This window comes from Harpia harpyja, chromosome 16, assembly GCF_026419915.1.
Source record: "Harpia harpyja isolate bHarHar1 chromosome 16, bHarHar1 primary haplotype, whole genome shotgun sequence".
NCBI classification, from domain to species: Eukaryota; Metazoa; Chordata; class Aves; order Accipitriformes; family Accipitridae; genus Harpia; species Harpia harpyja.
In genome coordinates, this window is record NC_068955.1 from 33,876,122 (window position 1) to 33,896,318 (window position 20,197).

A 20,197-nucleotide genomic window follows, 5' to 3' on the forward strand; every position below is an offset into this window, starting at 1 on the left:
CCCGAGGGGCCACTGCCCCGCAGCCAGGCCGGGAAGTGGCCACAATCACCAGCGGAGGGGAAGCGGCGTTAATAGGATCAGGCCCCCCCCGGCCGCCAGTTTCCCCCCGCCGCGGCGGCTCATCGGGGAGGTGTAGAAAACCCCGATCGCATCAGGATCGACCGAGGGGCCTCCATTAGGAGCCTGATGGCTCCTCAGCGGGATGGGGGAGGCCGAGGAGGGGCCGGGGGCCGCTAATGGATGGGCAGGGAGTGAGCTCAGCCGCTGGCCCCGGTTCAAGGGGGGGAGCGAAGCTCCAGGCCGGCTGCGGGGAAGGAAGGAAGGGGGGAGCCGGCCCCGCTCCCTCCCTGGCTCTGCACCCACACTCACGCCCTCGGTGGGTTTTTTTTTTTTTATTCAATCCGAGTTGCCATGTGAACGGACCCAAAATACAAAAAAAAAAAAAAAAAACAAAAAACCAACGACGAAAAAATCCAAGGAAAGAAAAGACAGAAACAAACCCGAGTATTTAAAAAAAATAAATTGATGCAAACAGGGCTGAGGTGGGACTGAGGCCCCTCCAGGGCCTCCCTCCTCCACGGGGTCTCGCTCCCCCAGCCAGGCACCGAGGGGTCAGGCGAGGGGGGCCGGGGACCCTCCTATCCCGCTCCCGTGTCTCCCTGCCCTCGGCATCAGGGGCAGGAGGATGCGAAGTCGTGGCAAGGCGGGCCGGGAGCCGGCCGGAGCCCAAGACCCAGGTCCCTGCCGCGGGGCCGGCCCGCCCAGTCCTCTCGCCGATCTGGGAACCGGCCTGGAGCCAGCTGGGGACAGGGCTAATCCGAGCCGGATGCGGATTCTTCCGAGCTGGGGGGCAAGCTGGCGACTCCCTCCTCCTCCGAGTCCTGTGGGCAGGGGATGAGGTCAGGGCGGCAGGGGATGAGGTCAGGGCAGCAGCTCCCATTCCCCCGCCTCTCCTGTGCCCCACCGCGGGGACGGGGTGACAGTGGTGACACAGGGATGTGTGTTGCACAGACAGGCCACCCACAGCAGAGGGATGCGACCAGCATACCGCAGACAAGAGGTACCAGAGGGTCCCAGAGCCCCTACCGGGATGGGAGGAGTGGGCTGGCTCCCAGAAAGACAAACGGAGCATGGGGAAGACGGGCCAGTAGAACCCCCCCGGCCAGGTGAGAGCCCTACCTCCTTCTTGCTCTCTGCGGAGGAGCTCTCATCGCTGGAGACAAATTCCTTGCTCTTGAAGCTCTCGCTCATGTTCTTGGCAGGGGACTTGGTGGAGGACAAAGACTTGGAGGCGGCACCTTTCTTCTCCACTTTCCCCTTCATCTGCTTCTCCTGCTTCTTCTTCTTCTTTTTAGACCTCTCCCTGTGCGTGTGTTGGGAGGGTGGAAGAGAGAGGAGAAGTGTTACCCTGCTGACAGCCCACCGGCCCCGTCTCTGGCACCGCAGAGCCAAGGATGCTCTTCACACACCCCCCAGCCCTGGAGAGGCTCAGGCACCATGATGGCCGGGCAACAGCCCAATTTCAGAGGGGAGAAGCCCTGCCACCCTCCCCACCAGCCCTCCCTGCTCGGCGCACTTACGTCTTGGAGCTCTCTGACTTGCTGCCCACGCTGTACTCCTTCATGGCCTTCTCGTAGTCCCTCCTGGCATCTTCTGCCTTGCGATCCCATTCCTGCAGCAAGAGCACAAGGTTAGCAGGGCCTTCCCCTCCTCCTCCTCCACCACCTGCACCACCAGAGCCCAACACCATCCCCACTCACACCAAGCCAGCACTCCCACCACGGCCCTCGCCACCTTGGATCATGCCTACGCTCACCCAAGAGCTCACCAGCCCAAAGACATCACCTCCCCACTGCCACACTCCCCTCCCGACCTCCCACCTATGAAGCACCAGGTTCCGGAGACCAAGCAAGAGCCAGCCAGGCCTCCTCAGCTCCAGCCTCCCCCTCCGAGACCAGGCTCGGCTCTCCCCACCAGCAGAGCAACCCAGATGCCCCGTCCCTCACCTCTTTCTTCTCCTTGGACATGGCTTTCCAGAGCTCCCCGGCCTTCTTGGACAAGTCTGTGATGCTGATGCCAGGATGGTCTGACTTGATCTTCTCACGGTTGGCATTCAGCCAGAGCATGTAAGCTGACATCGGCCGCTTAGGAGCATTGGGATCTTTCCCTTTCTTGCTCTAGAAGGCAGGGAGCGGAGAGAACAAGGATGAAAGCCTCGAACAGCACCACTCGCTGAAGACCTCGAGACCTGGGGCTGCCCCAAGACGAAGGGCTGGGTCTCAGCTTGCCTCCTACATCCCACCAGCAATTCAGCTACACCGTCAGGGGAGACGGGTTGTCAGGTCACACCCACGGAAGCTGGAAGGGCAGGTTGCTGGAGACAACCCCCTAACAACCGAAAGGACTGGCTAGGTGCGGGTACAATGCACCCTTTGGAAGAGACTCCACCTAGACTCATCCGCAGGAGGCAGCGAAGTCAGGCTTGGACAACTGACCCACCCAGGGCAAAGCACAGCGAGGTGGTGCCACCAGATCGGACCACGGCAGAAGGTTGAGGTGAAGCAGCTCAGCTGATGGGCTGTGACCTGCATCTCCCCAGTGTTGCTCCCAACAGGGAACAGCAACCCATGCTCCAGGAGCAGGTCCTGCTCTCCACAACCCGTCAGCAGCAACCTCTCACCTCCAGCTGCTTCTTGCGAGGCTTGCGGTCTTTGACAATCTTGGCCTTCTTAGCCGGCTTCTTCTCATCCCGGTCGCTGTCGCCGTCACCGCTGGAGGAGCTGGCCGAGGCGTTGCTGTCAAACCTGTGTGGAGGTACTTGGCTTCAGCAACAGCTCAAGACCCCCACCCCAGAAAGATGAAGCACAAGGTGGAGGAGACGTAGCAGCGACAAGCAGCCAGCAAGACATGCCCCTGAACTCTCCCAGCCTCCAGCAACCCATAATTCGGAGGCTTCCTGAGCTGAAGCTCTTGTGTTCGTGCTTAACAGCTCTCAGGGGATTTTCCTTCCACGAACACAGCTCATCGTTTTCTGACTTCCTGTAAATTTTAGGCGCTCACAACGCCACACAGCTCAAATCCACCAAGACCCACCTCCTCCTGTCAGGCTGAACCCAGCTCCCACCAGCACACACGATAGCCCATCATGCTGGTGCAGACACTGTGATTCTCGCCCACCTTCTCCCCCAGCTCTGGATTTTATGGAGCTGCGTCCCATCCTCCTCCCGCTGTTCTCTTTTCCAGCATGAACAGCCAAGGCCTCATCCAGGAGCCGTCTGATCCCCCTGACTGCCCCTCTCTAACCCTTTCGAGTTGTATCATGTCATCATAATAGAGCGAGCCCAGGACTGCACCTGCTTCTCGAAGATTTTTAAGCCCAAGGATCTATAAAGTGATACTGGTTGTGCCTGTAGCATTCCCCAATGTTCACACAGCCCCACGCAGCTGCTGCCACCACAAGACACCCCCAAACAGCACCTTCCAAAAGCCCCCCCGGACAGACCCCTCCCCAGCCTCCACTCACTCTTCAGCCACGTCATCATCCTCTTCTCCAGGGTTGAAGGACTCATCTGGAAGGAGAGAGCGCAGGGGTCAGCTTATAGCGAGGCGAGGATGGACAGGACTTCACCGGGGAGGGGCAGGGGGGAAGAAGCCTGAGCATCGAAGACAGCCCCCCCAGCAGTCCCTCATGCCCCCCAGCCTCAGCCCTCACCTGTCTCCTCTCCAGAGCCGTCGCTGCTGTCGTTGGCGTTCTCCTCCCGGATCTTGCCCTCCTCCTTCATCCTCTCCAAGTAGGCGTCGTGCTGGTCCTCATCGGAGTCAGCATATTCGTCGTAGCTCTGCTTCATGCCCTGCAGGAGAGACGGTGTGAGAGCCGCTCCCCACGCTCCCCCAACCTGCACACACCCGGCCTCTGGAAACTGCAACTCCTGGCATGCTCCTGGGTGGGCACGGCCCCCAAGCAGGCCCCAGACACATGCACAGGGCAGGGAGGACAGGACACCCGCCATGTCCCCTCCTTCTCCCTGTCAGGGCTCCAGAGAGAGGGGCAGAAAAGTTATCTGAGTTAGGGGGGGAGGCCCCTTGCAAATCATGCCAGGGTTACTGGGTTTAGTCAGGGACCACCACGGCCATGCAGAGGAAACCTGCACCAGGAGGAGGAAGAGGAGAAAGAGGAAGGGATATCGCACGGACCTTTTTCCTCTACAAGGGCAAGGAGAGAAAAGAGAGGTGAAAAAAAAGGGAAAAGCCGCAAAATTTTGGAGAGAAGACAGCCCCCAGCCCTCTCCCCACCCCAGCCGGCGGGGCAGCGGTTCCAGCAGGGTGCAGGGAACCAGCCCTGCTCAGCAGGTACCTCCTTGAGGCCTCTGTTCTTGATGTTCAGCTTCTTGGCATTGACGAAGTCAAAGAGCTTCCCGTACTCCTCCCTGCGGGACAGGCAGGGCAGTCAGGGCAGCTATTGGGGTCCCGGCAAGGCACCCGTCTTGCCGTGAAGAGAAGCCCGGCAGGCACAGCGAGACCCTGCCCCGTGCCCACCTCTCTATGCTGCTGAAGGTGTACTGCGTGCCCTGCTTGGTCTCAATCTCGAAGTCGAAGGAGCGGGTGGTGGTGGTCCCGCGGGCAAAGTTGACGAAGGAGATCTCGTCAAAGCGGATGTGCACGGGTGGCTTGTGCACATAGATGAAGCCCCGCTCCAGCGGGTAGAGAAGCCCCGAGCTGGCCTTGTAGGAGCAGGTGATGCACTGGGCTCCAGAGTGTCTGCGAGGGCAAATGCAGCTGTCTTACACCCGCAGGGAGCAAACGCTCTCCCCGTGCCCATCCCCACAGTGAGACAGAGGACCACAGCAGCCTGGACGAGCCTGTCGGCTGCTGCCCCGGCACGACGCACGAATCTCACAGAGCCCCTTCCCACTGTCAACAGGAACAAATGAGAAAGAGAGGGGCCGGTCCTGCTGCCAGAGTCAGGGAGGATCTCAAGCCCCTGGCCTCAGACTACCAAACCAACAGCTTCTCCTGCCCTAGGGAGGACAAGGAACGCTTTGCATCCCTCCCCATCTCCGCGTCTTTTCCGGCAGGAGGAAGATCCCATGTTTCACCACTCACACCCCCCTCAGCCGGCAGCAGCACGCCTCACCCCTGGAAGTTGCCAGGCACGGTGATCTTGCGATTCACCAGCGCCTTCATGACCCGGCTGACCATCTCGTAGAGAGAGCCCGACATGTTCTTGGTGAGCCGCCCCTCAAAGCGTTTCTCCACCTCCTCCCTGCACGGCCAAAAGAGAGGGCAACGGTGAGAATGGGAAGTCAGGAGGTTCGTTACCTCCCTCCCAGCTCCCCGCAGCCCACAGATCCAGGGAGGGGATCCAGGAAGTGGCCTGGCAGGAGCAGAACTCACTCATTCATGTTGAGCGTCAGGGAGATGTCCTCATCCTTGGAGAAGAGCAGGATAAGGAAGTGGTAGCGGGTCTGGCCTTGCTTTATCGGGGGATCCAGGCTGATCTGAAAAGAGAAGAGGAGGTGAGGACCTGAAATCACCCATCGCTTCTCACCCTTCCCTGGGGGAGGGAAGACCCCTCGTCCCCTCCTCACCACAAAAAACATCTGTCGCTGGTCCTTGTGCGGGAGCAGGAAGAGGCGCAGCACGGTCGTGTAGGGGATCTTGTAGTCGAAGGTCTTGCCATGGAGGTGCAGGAAGGTGGGGTAGATGCGGATGTCGTATCGCCCACGAGGCGTCAGACACTGCAGTTCCCGGAAGATGCAGATGGCATCTCCGGTGGCCTGGATCACGTCCGCCTTGGAGAGGACGTTCTGAGCAAAGGCCTGCAAGGGAAGGGAGTTACGGCCAGGTGAGGGTACCCAGCTACCACCTCTGCCCGACCCGCCATCCCCGCGGCCCCCCACTCACCTCCACGGGATCCACGCCGTCCTCCTGGGTCGGCGGCACGTAGAAACGAACCTCCATGAGCGAGACCTCGGCATCATCATTCTGGTGGAACTCCAGCGTCACCTCGTTCTTGCCCGTCGTGCACTGGGAGACGTTGCTGAGGGGGATCTCGAACACCGGCTGCTCCCCGATGTCAAAGGAGAGCAGCTGCCCTGCAGGGGCGGGAGGGGAGACTCAGCCTGTCACTGCAGGATCAGAACTACCGCACCACGAGGTGGGGATAGGGTCCACCCTGCGGGGCAGGCCCACAGCATCCTCCTATATCCCATCTCCAGCAGCAGCCTTAGTCTTCTCCCAAAGTCCAGCGATGCCTCTCCTCTCCCCCCCTGCATTCCCATGCTCCCTCCCAAATCTCCAGGCTTTCTCCTTCTGGCTATGGCCCCAGAGATCGACGCTGATCAGAAATGAACAGGAGGGAATTGTCTGTTCCCATGTTCCCCTGCTCTCAGACCAGGGAGGAGCATCCACCAGCTCCCCTGGCTCCGGCAGGCTCTGCCAGACGCTCGCAGCTCCCAGCCCGACCTTTCTTTTACATTGAGCATTCCCTGCCTGCAAAACCTCCGCCCTGGATTTGGGGCCCGCAGGTATCTCCTGCTTTCCTGGGATGGCTAACGTCCTCACTGTCCCCGAGGACACCACTAGAAAGCAGGCCGCTGCTCAGGGGATCGGCTGGGTGCTGCAGGAACAGCCATGGTGGTGGGAAACTCTCCCAGCCACCAGACCAGCCCCACCACCTCGGGCTGCAGCCAGCACAGAGGTTCCCTTCCCCCAGTAACAGCATCACCACGACTCACCTCCAAACCTCACCGTCCCCCAGTTCCAACCCTTCACACACAGATCCTTCTCTGCCAGCTCCAGGCGATAGTGGGCCTTGAAGAAATCTGAGAGCTTATCAAACTCCTGGGCCGGGGCGAGAAGGAGGGAACGTCCATTAGAAACCGCCACGTACGGGCAGGCACTGCCCAGAGCCCGTAACTGGGATGCAGCCCCCCCGGCACAAAAGAAGCAGCAAGAAAAATAGGGGTCAGAGCTGTTCTTGGGGGGTCAGCGCTGCGAGACTCGCAGGGAGCACAGCTCAACACAGGACAAGCACAAGCCAGCAAGAGAAGAGACACCAGCCAGGGACAAGGATGGGCCAGGCACGCAGGGGCCGGGGGACTCACTGATTCCCGGAAACCATCGTATTTGTAGACGTGGCCGTTCTTGGTGAGCAGCTTGAGGCCGTGACCGAGCGCCACGCGTCGCCACACGCCCTCAGCCAGCTCCGAGGCCTGGATGTTGTCCACTTTCCCCGTCTTGCTGTTCTTGAAGATCACACCTTGGCGGCTCAGCCGCAGCCGCCCGTCATTCTGGTGGGAGAGGCAGGTAGGTGTGAGGCGGGGGCGGCTCGCCCCACATGCAGGGGAACAGCCCAACGACACCACCAGCCCCCAGAGCAGGGAAGTGCTGCCTTTCAGGCACAACCGGCAGCTGCATGACCCTTCCAGGTGAAACAAGGTGGCTTCCCCAAACGCCCACCAGTTTCAGTTGTCACACGCTCCATACCACCTCAATTGGGGATTCAAGTGGCCACAAGACAGTCACGAGCACCCTCGGTGCCGCTACAGTGCTGTAGCTCCATCAGGCTTTTAGGGACAATGTTCCAAAAGCCAGAGGATTGAGGGTGACCCAGAAACACTCAACACTCCCCCAAGCCGTCCCTGCCCGCTCCCCTGCGCTGGAACAGGCTGACAGCCGACAGGCAACCCTCTCGCAGCAGCCACAGTGGATGCACAGAGCTGGCATCCCTTCTGCCTCGTCCTGGAAGCGTTCCCAACCACAACCTCGCTCGCTCCGCAACGGGCTGGCACTAAAAGCCCCCATTGATGCTCCAAAATGCTTCAGCTCCGGAAACAAGGCGCCTCCGCACCCTGCTTCCAGGCGAGATCAGCAAAACACCCTCTGCCAGGACGAGGCGGCGGAAGAGACGCCGGGGTGGGGGAAGCGCCCTGCAGCGTTTCGGCTGGGAGAGCAGGTCTCGACTCGATGTGTCACCTGCTGGGGCCCAAGCGGGGCTCCCCAGGGACCGTCCCCCTCCCCCCCCCCGGCTCGCTCACCATGGATCCCTTCACCTCCTGGTATATCTCGTTGAACTCCAGCGTGTCGGCCATGGCGGCTGGGGGAGGCACCCGGGCTTTGGGAGGGGAGGGAGGCTGAGCGCAGCGAGTGGTTCAGTTCCCCCCCCAGCCCGGCATGCCCCGGGTCAGCGGCAGGTGGGGATGGGGACAGAGACAGAGCAGCTGCGGGGGGAGAGGAGGGTGAGCGGAGCTCAGCCAGGCGGCTCCCCGGGGGGAAGATGGCTCCCGGCCCTCCCGCAGGGGCAGGCTCTGCGAGCACAGCCACGCCGGCACCCCCAAAACCAAACCTCTCTCCCGCCCCTAGCCCCGCTTTCCTTGCCCCCCCCGGGACGTTGCCTCTCGGGCTGGCACCGACCCACTCGCGGGGGGAGACCCAGACCCCCCCCTCTCCCCCTGCCCCAGATGCACCACGGCCCCACGGCCTTCCCCCGCGCCCCCCCCCACCCTCGGTCCCTCCAGCCCTGCCCTTCCCCTCCCTGGTGCTCCCACCCCCCCCCCCCAAATCCCCCCCCCCCCCCGCTCCCAGCCCCCAAATCCCCCCCGGCCTGAGCTCCCCGCCAAGGCCCAACCGCCTCCCCGCCCCACCCCCCCTCAGTCCCGGCCCCGCTCCCCCCCCCCCCCCGGTGCGGCCCCCCCGGCCCGGCTGGGCTGGGCCCGGCCCCCCCCCCGCACCGCCGACACTTTTCCCGCCTGCGCAACACGAACCTCGCGCGGAGCCTCCCCCCCCGCCGCCGCCGCCGCCGCCGTTGCCGCCGCCGCCGCCGCCGCCGGAACCCGCCCCCACTTCCGCCACAGAGAGGAGCCGCTCTGGGCGCCACCGCGGGAGGACCGAGCGGCAAGGGCGCGGGCGGGGCCCATAGAGCGCTCGGAGGACTCCCGGCTAGAGTGAACGCGGCGTCCCGCGCGCCCCCCGCCCCCCGCCATAGAGGTGGGGGATGGGCGGCTAGAGAGGCCGCCCCCTCCAGGCCTCACCTGCCGCGCTGCCTCGCCGGGCACCATAGAGCGGCGGGAGGTCTCCCCGCCGGCCCCCCCGCGCCGCGACCCCCATTGGTCAGCGCTGGGTGATCCCCGTGACGTCACCGCGACGGCCGGGGGGGGCACCCCCCCCAAAACCGGGGCACCCCCAAAATGGGGACACCCAGAGAGTGGGAGCACCCCAAATAGGAGGCCCCCCCGGTGGGGGGGGGGCACCCCCAAAGCCGGGGGCCCGCACAGACGGGGCACCCCCCGCATGAGAGGGGACTCCCCCCCCAACCAGACCCCCCCCAAACGCGGGGGGCCCCCCGTGCGCCCCAACGAGGGGCTGCCCCCGGCCCCGCCCCTGCGTCGGGGACCCCCAAAGGGGAGGGGGGCATCGCAGGGGACCCCCGGACCGGGGTGGGGGACGGGACACGACACCCTGTCCCAGCCCGTCCCCAGCTGCTCCCTCCCTCCCCCTGCACCCCCCCGCCCCCTCCATCCCCCCCCCGGGCTGAGCCTCCGCCCCCCGCCCTGCCCCCGCCCGCCTCCCGCCCTGCCTGGACCCCTGCCTGCTCCTGCCCGCCCTGCCCACCCCAGCCTTTGCTGCCGGTACCCTGCCCGCTCCCGCCCTGCCCGCATCGCCCCTCGCTGCCGGTACCCTGCCCGCTCCTGCCCTGCCCTGCCCATGCCCCCCCCGCGCCCCGGCACCCGCTGGGTGACCGACTTCTTCTCCTACGAGACCACCAAGTCGGTGGTGGTGAAGAGCTGGGTGGTGGGGGCCGTCAACCGCGGCGTGCAGCTCCTCATCCTCGCTTACTTCATCGGGTGAGACCCCCCCCCCGGGACCCCCCCTCCCCGCCGTCACCCCGCCTCGCCCAGGGCATCCCTTGGCGGTGACGAGCGGGTGTCAGCCAGGTGACGGGGGGGGCTGCTGCCGGTGTCACCCGGCGGGTGACGAGGGGGATGGGGGGGTGACGGCGAGGGGACAGCCTGGGCGGTGGTGCGGGGAGGGGGGGGTGGCTGGGGCAGGAGCGGCGGGTGACAGCCGGGTGATGGGGCGGAGGAGGGACAGGCGAGAGGGTGACAAGTGTGTCAGTGCCGGGAACGTCAGGCACACCCGGCACGGGTGACACGGTGGGGACAGCCGGGAGAGCGTGTCGGTGCGGGTGACACGATGGGGACAGCATCAGTGAGGGTGACAAAAGGGGCGGGAGCAGCAGCATTGCCACAGAGGGTGACGGAGGGGGTCTCTGACCCCGGGTGCTCCTGGAGGGGTGACAGCAGCCACCGGCGGGGCACGGGCAGGTGACAGGCGCCTGTCGGAGGCCCGGCAGCCGCTCGGCTGGCAGCCCCGGGTGCCCCAGGGCTCCGGCAGCTCTGGGTGGGCTGGGGGTGACGGCGGGGCGCAGGCAGGTCCCGTGGGGGTGGCTGTCCCCGTCACCCCCTGCGGCTGTTGTCCCAGCTGGGTCTTCCTCCATGAGAAAGCCTACCAGGTGCGGGACACCGTCATCGAGTCCTCGGTGGTGACCAAGGTCAAGGGCATCGGGCGCTATGCCGGCCGGGTGCTGGATACGGCCGACTATGTCACCCCCCACCAGGTGAGGGGGCGCCGGGCCCCTCCCCTGCCTCAGTTTTCCCTCTCGGATGGAGCAGAGGGTGGTCAGGGTGACGGGCAGGGCGACGGTGACATCCCCTCCCCAGGGCACCTCGGTGTTCGTGGTGGTCACCAAGCAGATCCTGACGGAGAACCAGGCGCAGGGCGTCTGCCCGGAGGTACGGACGGGGCTGGGGGGCGGTGGGCAGGGGGGCACATCAGGGTGTGTCCCCCCCTGCACCCCCCCGCCCAGGCTCACCACCCCCCCCCCCCAGAGCGAAGCCGAGTACCGCTGCACGGCTGACCGCGACTGCCAGGGGAAGAGCCCCACCACGGGCAGCGGTGAGGGGGACCCCCGCCCCGGGGGTGGGGGCTGGGGGGGCTGAGGCCTGCCTGCTCGCCACACTGATGGGGGCTCTGGCAGGGCTGCTGACGGGGCGCTGCGTCCCCTACAACGGGACCCTGCGCACCTGCGAGATCCAGGGCTGGTGCCCGCCGGAGGTGGACACCGTCGATGTGTGAGTGTGACCGGGGGGGGGGACATGGGGGGGGGCAGGGGTCTGTGCCCCCGCACCCCAGGGACACCCTCTTCTCCCCCCCAGACCCGTCATGCTGGAGGCCGAAAACTTTACCCTCTTCATCAAGAACAGCATCCGCTTCCCGCTCTTTGGCTTTGAGAAGTGAGTGGCACCGGGGACAGGCGGGGGGGCCGCATCCCCCCCCAGCCCGGCTGGCTGATGGCCGTGTCCCCCCTGTGTCCCCCCAGGGCCAACCTGCCGCCCCCCGGCAGCGGGGGGGAGCTGGGGCGCTGCCGGTTCCACCCCGAGCAGCAGCCCCTCTGCCCCATCCTGCGGCTGGGGGACGTGGTGCGCCTCGCCGGGCAGGACTTCCCCACGCTGGCCTCCACCGTGAGCCGTGGGGCGCGGGGACACGGCGGGTGGGGTGTGGGACGTGGGGACACGGGGCTGTGGGGTGTTGGGACAGGGGGACGTGGGATGTGGGGGTGTGGGGACATGGGGACGTGAGACAGGGGACGTGGGGACGTGGGACACGGGGGCAGAGACATGGGACGTGGGGATGTGGGACGTGGGGACATGAGGACATGAGGGTGCAGGATGTGGGGACACGGGGACATGGGGTGTGGGGATGTGGGGACTCAGGGGTGGGGATGTGGGCGAATGGGGTTTGGGATGCGGGGACATGGGACGTACAGGTGCGGGGACGTGGGACGTACAGGTATGGGGACATGGAACAGGGGGTGTGGGGACATGGGGATGTGGGGCTGCAGGGATGTGGGATGCAGGCATGGGGATGTGGGGACGCCGGTATGTGGGACATGGGGACACGGGGACGTGGGATGCAGGGCACGGGGACGTGGGGATGTGGGGACGCGGGTCCGGGGCCACGGCTCGCGGCTGACCCTGAGGGCCGCGGCAGGGGGGGGTGCTGGGCATCAAGATCGGGTGGGTGTGCGACCTGGACCGCGCCTGGGAGCGCTGCCTGCCCCGCTACTCCTTCACCCGCCTGGATGGCCTTGCCCGACCCCCCGCCCCAGCCCCCGGCTACAACTTCAGGTATGGCACACGCCGCCGCACAGGGACACGCGTGTCACATGCGTGTGCGCAGCCTGGCACGGCCCCTGTCCCCCGCGTCCCCGCGCAGGCACGCCAGGTACTACCGCTGGCCGGACGGCACCGAGCGCCGCACCCTCACCAAGGCCTTCGGCATCCGCTTTGACGTCCTGGTGTACGGCAATGTACGTGCGGCGCTCGGGGCCTCCCTGGGGACCCTATGGGGGCCATGGGGGGTGGGGACCCCCCCACCAACAGGGGTCTCTGCACCCCCAGGCTGGGAAGTTTGGCATCGTCCCCACCCTCATCAACACGGTGGCAGCTTTCACCTCTATCGGCGTGGTGAGTTGTGGCCGTTCTCAGCCCCTGTGTGACAGCATCTCCCTGGGGGTGGGGGGCTTGGGAGAGGCCCTGTGCGCCCCACAGATGTGGGGCAGGGAGGGCGGTGATGCCCCATAGCGATTGGGAGGGGGATGGAGGAAAACCTCATAGCCGTGGGGCATGGGGACACAGCAAAGCGCCAGGGTGATGGCAGCCTGGCTCCGTGGTGGGCTGTGGGGTGTCAGGGGGGTGCCCCATAACGTGGGACCCCCCCACCCCAATGCTGCCGCCCCCAGGGCACAGTGCTGTGCGATATCATCCTGCTCAACTTCCTGAAGGGAGCCGAGCACTACAAGGCCCGCAAGTTCGAGGAGGTCAGCTGTGGGGCTGGGGCCAGAGCGGGGTCACCTCGGGGTGGGGGCTGGATCAAGCCACACTGGAAGATGTGTGGGGCTGGCCGGGGGGGGACGTGCAGGCAGTGCCCCTGAGCCCCCCCAGCTGCCCTGGCTATGGGGCAGCGACTAACCTGGCGCCCATCCCCTGCCCCACAGGTGCCAGAGGCTGGCGTGCCCGTGCCCCCCACCAGCCCCATGGCGTGTCCCCCCGGGGCGCTGGGGGGCTGCAGTCGAGACAAGCAGTCCACCGACTCGGGCACCTTCTCCCTCGGCCTCTAGCTCTGGGCGCCATGGGGCAGCCCCCCACCTGCCCCCCACTGTGGGACAGCCCCCTGCCTGCACCCGGCCGGGGGGGCCCCCGCACCCTCCCCGCCCCAGCCCCCCCAATGGCTGGCACAGCCTTTCCCACACTGGCAGTGGGACAGGGCACAGGGGGCATACGGGGCAGTGGGTGACGCTGGTGCCCGTGGGGCAGGGGGGGGCCGTGGGGACGACATCGGGGCTGCGGTGGTGGCAGCAGGAGCACAGGGGACAGGGCACAGGGTGGCACTGGGGATGGCGGCGGGACAGTGGGGGCACAGGGTGGCTGAGGGGGGAGGATGGAGGTGAGGAACATAGGGTGGCCCCGGGGGTGGCAGAGGGACACGGGGGATGTGGGGAGAATGGGGTGGTCCCAGGGGTGGCAGCAGGGCACAGGGCTCCAGGGATGTCCCACAAGGGCTGCCCAGGTGGGCACCCGGGCTGGGATGCCTGGGGAGTGGGGACGGGGGACACAGCCCTCTGGGTGCCGCTCTGCTGACCCCCCACACGCCGTGACCCCCAGTGCATGTGTGCCCAGTGCCACCACGGGAACCTGGCCCCCATCCGCAGCCCGCTCATCTGCACCGGGGCCAGCGCCCGCAGCCGGGTGAGGGGCTCGCCGGGACCCCCGCCGGGCTCCTCCTGCCCACCCTGTCCCCAGTGCCCACCCTGGGTGCCCCAGCCCCGTCCCCAGGGTGCCCCAGCCCCATTGTCCCCCCCTGACGCAGGTCCCCAGTGCTCCCCTCACCAGGTGCCACCTGGCTGGGGGGGGCTGGGGGGGTCCCACCCCATTTCCCCTGTGTCCCCGCAGCTCCCACACCTCCAGTGGGGGGGGGGGGGGCTGGGGTGGGCACCAGGGCAGTGGGTGCTGTTGGGTGTCAGGGGTGACACCCCCCGCCCCCCCCCAAGATGGGTGCTGGGGACATGTGGGCTGCCGGGGCCTCTGCGACCCCCCCAGGACCGCCCTGCTCCCAGCCGGCCCCATGGTGGGGGGGCTGCACCCCCCACCCCAATAAACCTTTGGCTTGCAGCACCCATCCATCTCCAGCCTGTGCGGGGGGGGGGGGGGGGGAGAGAGGCGGTTATGGGGGGGTCTGATGGGAAGGGTTGGGGTGCAGGGGCAGAGTAAGGGGAGGACAGAGTGACACCACCGATTTGGGGGTGGCCATCTGCTGTCAGGGTGCCACCACAGCCCCCGGGGAGGGGCCCCTGTGCCCCCCCATTGCCCACGCAGGGGCTGTGCAGGATACAAGGGACACCCCTGTCCCCAAACATCCCCCCCACTGTGTACCCCAGGGTGCTTCCCACTGCTCCTGTGACAGCCCCAGCACCCAGCACCCACACTGGGGCCCCCCAGGACCCCCCACGCACCTGCCCAGGGCCCAAACACAGAGATGGGTGCTGAAAGCTGATACTTTATTGAGATCCAGGGTGGGGGTGCAGCCCCCCCGCCGTGGGGCCAGTGGGGGGGGCGGCAGCAGGGGGGGTGCCTGGGGGGACCACAGGGCTGGGGGGCACCATTGCGGGGGCTGAGCCCCTCAGTACTCGCAGATGAAGGGCAGCCTCACCTGGCAGCGCACGCTTCTCCAGCGCCCATCTGGGGGGGGGGAAGAGGGGGGTCAGCCCTGGAACCCGACAGCACCCGCTGCCCCGGGGACCAGACCCAAACCCACAGGGACCCAACCCTAAACCCCCCTGGTGCCAGCTCCCCCAAACTACCCTGTACCAGCCACCAGCCCCCCCGGGGTACCACCTCCCCACCCCGAGGCTCCCCCAGCATCCTCTGCACCCACCCACCCACAGGCAGAGGCTCCCAGCACAGCCCCCCCCAAGGCCCCGGGTGCCCCCCCCGCCCCACTGACTGTTGGTGCAGAGGGAGGTGCAGTAGCGGTGGGAGCCCAGCGGGTAGCCGTGCAGCCAGTGCGAGTAGTTCCAGCGGGTCTGGTCGGCCCACCAGCAGCGCACGGTCCTGCCCTGCACAGAGGGGGTCAAGGGCGTGGGGACACTCCCCGGCACCGGGCATGGGGGGCCTGGGGGACAACAGGGTAGGGGATGGGCTAGGAGCACCCGGGGGGGCATGGGGGACAGGGCTGGGGCACGCAAAGTTGGGCACCAGGGGCAGGGGGACAGGGCTGGGGCACCCAGGGTGGGCACTGGGGACAGGCAACAGAGCTGGGGCACCCAGGGTGGGCACTGGGGACAGGCAACAGGGCTGGGACACCCAGGGTGGGCACGGGGGACAGGGGCACAGGGCTGGGGCACCCAAAGTTGGGCACCGGGGACAGGGCTGGGGCACCCAGGGTGGGCACAGGGGACAGGGCTGGGGCACCCAAAGTTGGGCACCGGGGACAGGGCTGGGGCACCCAGGGTGGGCACTGGGGACAGGGCTAGGGCACCCAGGGTGGGCACTGGGGACAGGCAACAGGGCTGGGACACCCAGGGTGGGCATGGGGGACAGGGGCACAGGGCTGGGGCACCCAAAGTTGGGCATTGGGGACAGGGCTGGGGCACCCAGGGTGGGCACTGGGGAAAGGGGCACAGGGTGGGGCGGTGGGTGAGGGGGGGTGCCTTACCACGGGCTGGGTGATGGCCCCGATCCAGACCTGCCCATGGTTGGTGCTGAGCCGTGCCTGGTGCCGCAGGAGGCTGTTGGTTCTGTAGCTATGGATGGAGGCCAGGTGCCCGCGGTAGCACCGGGCACAGATGTGCTGTGGAGAGGGACACACACCGGTTATGGGGACACCCGGGTGGCACGCGGTGCCCCGTCACCCCAACCCCCCCCCCGCCCATCCTCTGCCCACCTGGGCGCTGTGGAAATTCTGGCAACGGGTGACGATGACGTAGCGGAAGGTGCTGGCGCCCAGCGGGTTGGCGACGCTCAACGCCCGCGTCTCGCTCTGCAGCGGGCACCGGGCATCCTCCTCCGGCACCTCCAACGCCGCCTCATCCACCTCGGGGCTCTCAGGGGCTGGGGGCACCGGCGGGCGTCACCCCAGGGCACACAGGGTGCGGGGGACCCCACAGTGTCCCCACGGTGTCCCCGCGGGGTGGGCAGCATGGCGGGCACTCACCGGGATGGCTGGCGGAGGTCGTGCCCAGCAGGGCCAGGACGAGGAGCAGGCAGGGCTGCATGGCGGGGCTGGGGACACCGGCACCCTCGGGCACTCTCGGGAGATGCCGTGTCCCCGGTCACTCTCTGCCACCCCTGGGGCCGTCCCCACAGCCCCTAGCCCCGCCGTACCCCCCATGTCCATGGTTCCCCACTGCCATCCCCAGGCCACCCTGTCCCCTGGGCACCCTGTGCCACCCTGTCCCCCCCCATGTCCTCCTGGCACCCCAGAGCCACCCGTTCCAGCTCCAGGGACACCCACCCCGGTCCCCAGCCCCGGCAGCTGGAGACTGAGCCCACCCCGCTGTCCCCGTCCCCCGCTCCTCACCTGGGACTTGGGGGTCTCTGTCCTCTGCGGGCTGGGTGGCTCTGCCCGCTGTCACCCTTATATGGGTGATGGGGCCACACGTCCCCACCGCAGCCTTACGCCACCCCGGCCTGGCCCCCCCCCCCCCAACTGCTGGGGACGGCGGGAGGGACCCCGGGGGGGGGACCCTGCCTGGTCCTGCCTGGCACGTGGGGCACCCACCGGGCACCTGGGGAATGGGGACAGGGGTCTGCGGGGTGGGGGGCACACGGCACAAGGGTGGGGGCTGCTGGGGGAGTTGCATGGGGCAGAAGGGGGGGGTGCTGTGGGGATGTGGGTGCACAGGGCACGGGAGTGGGTGCCGTGGATGTTTGGGGGGTACAGGGCACCTGGGGTGGGGGCTGCAGGGCTGTGGGGTGCACGGGGTGGGGGCTGCTCAAGTTTGAGGGGTGCAGGGCCCAGGGGTGGGGGCTGTGGGGGTGGGCACGCGGTGCGCAGCGAGTCCCGGGGGTGGGGGGGGTGATGGGGGGGTGATGGGGGGGTTGGGGTGCTGATACCATCTCCCGCCAGGCAGCACTTGCCCAAGGGCCATTTCCTCCCCAACGGCTGCGGCCCCCAGGGTCCGGTCCGGCCGTTGGCCCACAGCCCCCCCGGCCTGCCCCCCCCGGGGTGGCCCCTGCCCTCCGGCCCCGTGGGGCTCATGACTCAGCACCCCACAGCCCTTCCCCTGGGCCCCCTGCACCCCTCTCCCGTGTGCCCCACAGCCCCCATCCCCATGCCCTGTGCACCCCCCACTCCAGCAGCACCCTCCCCTGTGTGCCCCCCACTCCAGCAACTCCCACCCTGTGCCCCATGCCCCCCAAACCCCCGCACCCCATGCCCTGTGCACCCCCCCACCCCAACAGCCCCCTCCCCTGTGTGCCCCCCACCCCAGCAACTCCCACCCTGTGCCCCATGCCCCCCAAACCCCTGTACCCCCCATGCCCGTACCCCCTGCACCCCACGCCTGTGCACCCCCCCCACCCCAGCAGCCCCCTCCCCTGGACCAAATGCACCCTGCGCACCGGCCAGGCAGGGTGCAGACAGGGCCCCCCAGGGTGCCCCCCCCCCCTCCTGCCCAGAGGTTGGCGGGTGGGGGCCACAGCAGGGCTGAGGCTGGTGTGGCGCAAGGCTGTGGTTGGGGACATGTGGCCCCCTCACCGCTATAAGGGTGACCGTGGGCAGAGCCCCCCAAGTCCCAGGTGAGGAGCGGGGACAGGGACAGGGACAGCGGGGTGGGCTGTCCCAAGCTGCTGGGGCTGGGGACCAGGCTGGGTGTCCCTGAGGCTGGAATGGGTGGCTTCAGTGTGCCGGGGGGGGATGTGGGGGGGGGGACAGGGTGGCCTGGGGATGGCAGTGGGGAACCAGGGACTTGGGGGGGCACAGGGGGGCTAGGGGCTGTGGGGGCGGCACCAGGGGCAGAGAGGCTGGGGCACGCAGTGGCACTGGGGATGGCAGAGGGACAGTGGGGACATGGGGGGGGCAGAGGGGCAGGATGGGGTTGAGAAACCCAGTGTGGCACCGGGGGTGGCAGAGGGACAAGGGGGACTTGGAGTGGCACGAGGGTGCCGGGGCCACGGGGATGGCACCGGGGGGTGGCAGAGCGACACTGGGGCGTGGGGGGGGTGGCACAGGGGATGTGGGGAGAATGGGGTGACGCTGGGGGTGGCAGAGGGGCACAAGGCACGTGGAGGTGGCCCCAGGGGTGGCAGAGAGTGACCGGGGACACGGCATCTCCCGAGAGTGCCCGAGGGTGCCGGTGTCCCCAGCCCCGCCATGCAGCCCTGCCTGCTCCTCGTCCTGGCCCTGCTGGGCACGACCTCCGCCAGCCATCCCGGTGAGTGCCCGCCACGCTGCCCACCCTGCGGGGACATCCCCTGCCCCCCCCGGGTCCCCTGGACACCCCAGGCACCCGGCAGAAGTGCCGTGCCCACCACACCGGCCGGTGCCATGTGCCCCAGGGCTCGCGGTGGGCGGCAGAGGGACCCTCCCGGTGCCAGCCCTCACCCTGTCCCCCCGTGCCAGCCCCCCACCACTCCCAGGAGGTCCCCGGCATGGCCGAGGAGGGCCGCCGGTTTCGCTACGCGGTGGTGACCACAGCCCACACCTACGCTGGCGCCCAGGTGAGGGGGGACTTGGGGTGCTGGCGGGTGCCCGGTGGGTGCAGCGGGGTGCTGAGCCATGCCCTGTCCTGCAGTGGCACTGCCGGGAGGTGCTGCGGGGGCAGCTGGCCTCGGTGCACAGCGCCGCACGCAACCAGCAGCTGCTGAACCTGGCGCGCACCTACACCCACCACCGCAAGCTCTGGATCGGGGCTGTCACCGGCCGCTGGGTGAGGGGGGTCCAGCCCCCACCCGGGGTGTTGGGAGTGGGGCTGGGGCTCGATGTGGGGGCTGGGGCTGGGAATGGGGTTGGGGCTGAGTGTGGGCTGCTGGGGCTGGGTATGGGTGCAGGAGCTGGGTGGGGTTATGGGGTGCTGGGGCTGGTGTTAGGACTGGCTAAGAAGTGCTGCAGCTGGGTGCCGGAGCCAGTGAGGGGAATGGGTGTCAGGGCTGGGGCTGGAACTGGGTATGCAGCCCTGGGGCTGGAGTGCTGGGGCTGGGTATGGGTGCTGGGCTGGTTTTTGGGGGTGAGGGGCTGTGTATGGGGTGCTGGGGCGGGGTGCTGTGTGCCAGGCGCTGGGTGCTGAGGAGGTTCTGTGGCAGGGGGGGAAGTGGGGGTCACATTGGGAGGATGCCAGCCCCTGGAACTACGCCAACTGGGCGCCCACCTACCCCCACCGCCTCTTCACCACCTGCACCACTCTCAGCGCCCGCGGTGAGGGCACCCGCACCCCCCACCCACTGTGCCAGGGCACCTGGGCACTGGGTGGGGAGCACACGGCTACTGGGGGCAACGGGAAGGGGGTGCTGGGAGGAGGCACAGGCCACTGGTGGCAATGGGAGGGGGCAGTGGGAGGGGGCACAGGACTACTGGGGGCTCTGGGAAGGGCACTGGGGGGGCACAGGCCATTGGTGGCAGTAGGAGGGGGCACTGGGCTACTGGGGGCACAGGCCACTGGTGGCAGTGGGAGGGGGCACAGGACTACTGGGGGCACTGGGAAGGGCACTGGGGGGGGCACAGGCCATTGGTGGCAATAGGAGGGGGCAGTGGGAGGGGGCACAAGGCTACTGAGGGCAACAGGAGGGGGCACTGAGAGGGAGTACAGGGCACTGGGGTGCACTGCCACCCCATGACACTGACGCTGGCCCCTGTCCCCAGATGGGCTCTGGAGAAGCAAGCTCTGCTCCCAGCTGCACCCCTTCATCTGCCAGTACTGAGGGCACCCAGGGGTGCTGCTATGGCACCACTAGGGACTGGGGACCCACAGTGGCCCCTATGCCTGATCCAGTAAACCAGAGATGCCCTGAGGCTGTGTGTCCATGTGTGCTGGGGCTCCACAGGGAGGGGTCTGTGCCCCCCAGCCCTGGGAGGCAGGCTGGGTGCCCAACCCCATAGCAGACGCTGGAGAAGCCCCAGTGGCTGGGGGCGCTGGGAGGGA

General features: G+C 67.6%; 4 protein-coding genes across 7 annotated transcripts; 2 read left to right on the top strand and 2 right to left on the bottom strand.

Annotated features, from left to right (window-relative positions):
• Nucleotides 1–503: 503 nt before the first annotated feature.
• Nucleotides 504–8,875, bottom strand: SSRP1 (structure specific recognition protein 1). Of its 3 annotated transcripts, none has more exons than XM_052810867.1 (17): nucleotides 8,766–8,875; nucleotides 8,040–8,222; nucleotides 7,107–7,292; nucleotides 6,738–6,843; nucleotides 5,905–6,095; nucleotides 5,589–5,819; nucleotides 5,395–5,498; nucleotides 5,135–5,263; nucleotides 4,537–4,758; nucleotides 4,355–4,427; nucleotides 3,713–3,851; nucleotides 3,524–3,569; nucleotides 2,681–2,804; nucleotides 2,007–2,177; nucleotides 1,581–1,672; nucleotides 1,180–1,363; nucleotides 504–881 (listed from the first exon to the last, which is right to left on the bottom strand). In XM_052810867.1, exons 2-17 carry the CDS (start codon nucleotides 8,091–8,093, stop codon nucleotides 813–815), a joined length of 2,121 nt encoding a protein of 706 aa, XP_052666827.1. In that variant the 5' UTR covers nucleotides 8,094–8,222; nucleotides 8,766–8,875; the 3' UTR covers nucleotides 504–812. The 3 variants fall into 3 exon arrangements, with proteins under 3 accessions (XP_052666827.1, XP_052666829.1, XP_052666828.1); XM_052810869.1 differs by lacking the exon at nucleotides 8,766–8,875 and adding an exon at nucleotides 8,733–8,751; XM_052810868.1 differs by lacking the exon at nucleotides 8,766–8,875 and having other exon boundaries at nucleotides 8,040–8,365.
• Nucleotides 8,876–9,639: 764 nt separating this feature from the next.
• On the top strand, nucleotides 9,640–13,537 carry P2RX3 (purinergic receptor P2X 3). Of its 2 annotated transcripts, XM_052810875.1 has the most exons (12): nucleotides 9,640–9,845; nucleotides 10,483–10,618; nucleotides 10,722–10,793; nucleotides 10,890–10,956; nucleotides 11,039–11,132; nucleotides 11,217–11,294; nucleotides 11,381–11,522; nucleotides 12,052–12,188; nucleotides 12,277–12,370; nucleotides 12,462–12,527; nucleotides 12,803–12,880; nucleotides 13,058–13,534. In XM_052810875.1, exons 1-12 carry the CDS (start codon nucleotides 9,706–9,708, stop codon nucleotides 13,178–13,180), a joined length of 1,227 nt encoding a protein of 408 aa, XP_052666835.1. In that variant the 5' UTR covers nucleotides 9,640–9,705; the 3' UTR covers nucleotides 13,181–13,534. The 2 variants fall into 2 exon arrangements, with proteins under 2 accessions (XP_052666835.1, XP_052666836.1); XM_052810876.1 differs by lacking the exon at nucleotides 12,803–12,880 and having other exon boundaries at nucleotides 13,058–13,537.
• Nucleotides 13,538–14,581: 1,044 nt separating this feature from the next.
• Nucleotides 14,582–16,407, bottom strand: PRG2 (proteoglycan 2, pro eosinophil major basic protein). Its single transcript, XM_052810887.1, has 5 exons — nucleotides 16,273–16,407; nucleotides 16,003–16,169; nucleotides 15,775–15,909; nucleotides 15,064–15,175; nucleotides 14,582–14,798 (listed from the first exon to the last, which is right to left on the bottom strand). Exons 1-5 carry the CDS (start codon nucleotides 16,331–16,333, stop codon nucleotides 14,740–14,742), a joined length of 534 nt encoding a protein of 177 aa, XP_052666847.1. The 5' UTR covers nucleotides 16,334–16,407; the 3' UTR covers nucleotides 14,582–14,739.
• Nucleotides 16,408–18,432: 2,025 nt separating this feature from the next.
• On the top strand, nucleotides 18,433–19,976 carry LOC128152435 (fibroin heavy chain-like). Its single transcript, XM_052810652.1, is given in 5 exon segments — nucleotides 18,433–18,493; nucleotides 18,682–18,779; nucleotides 18,854–19,277; nucleotides 19,279–19,722; nucleotides 19,918–19,976. Coding segments are annotated over 5 exon segments (1,086 nt in total).
• The last annotated feature ends 221 nt before the right edge of the window (nucleotides 19,977–20,197 follow it).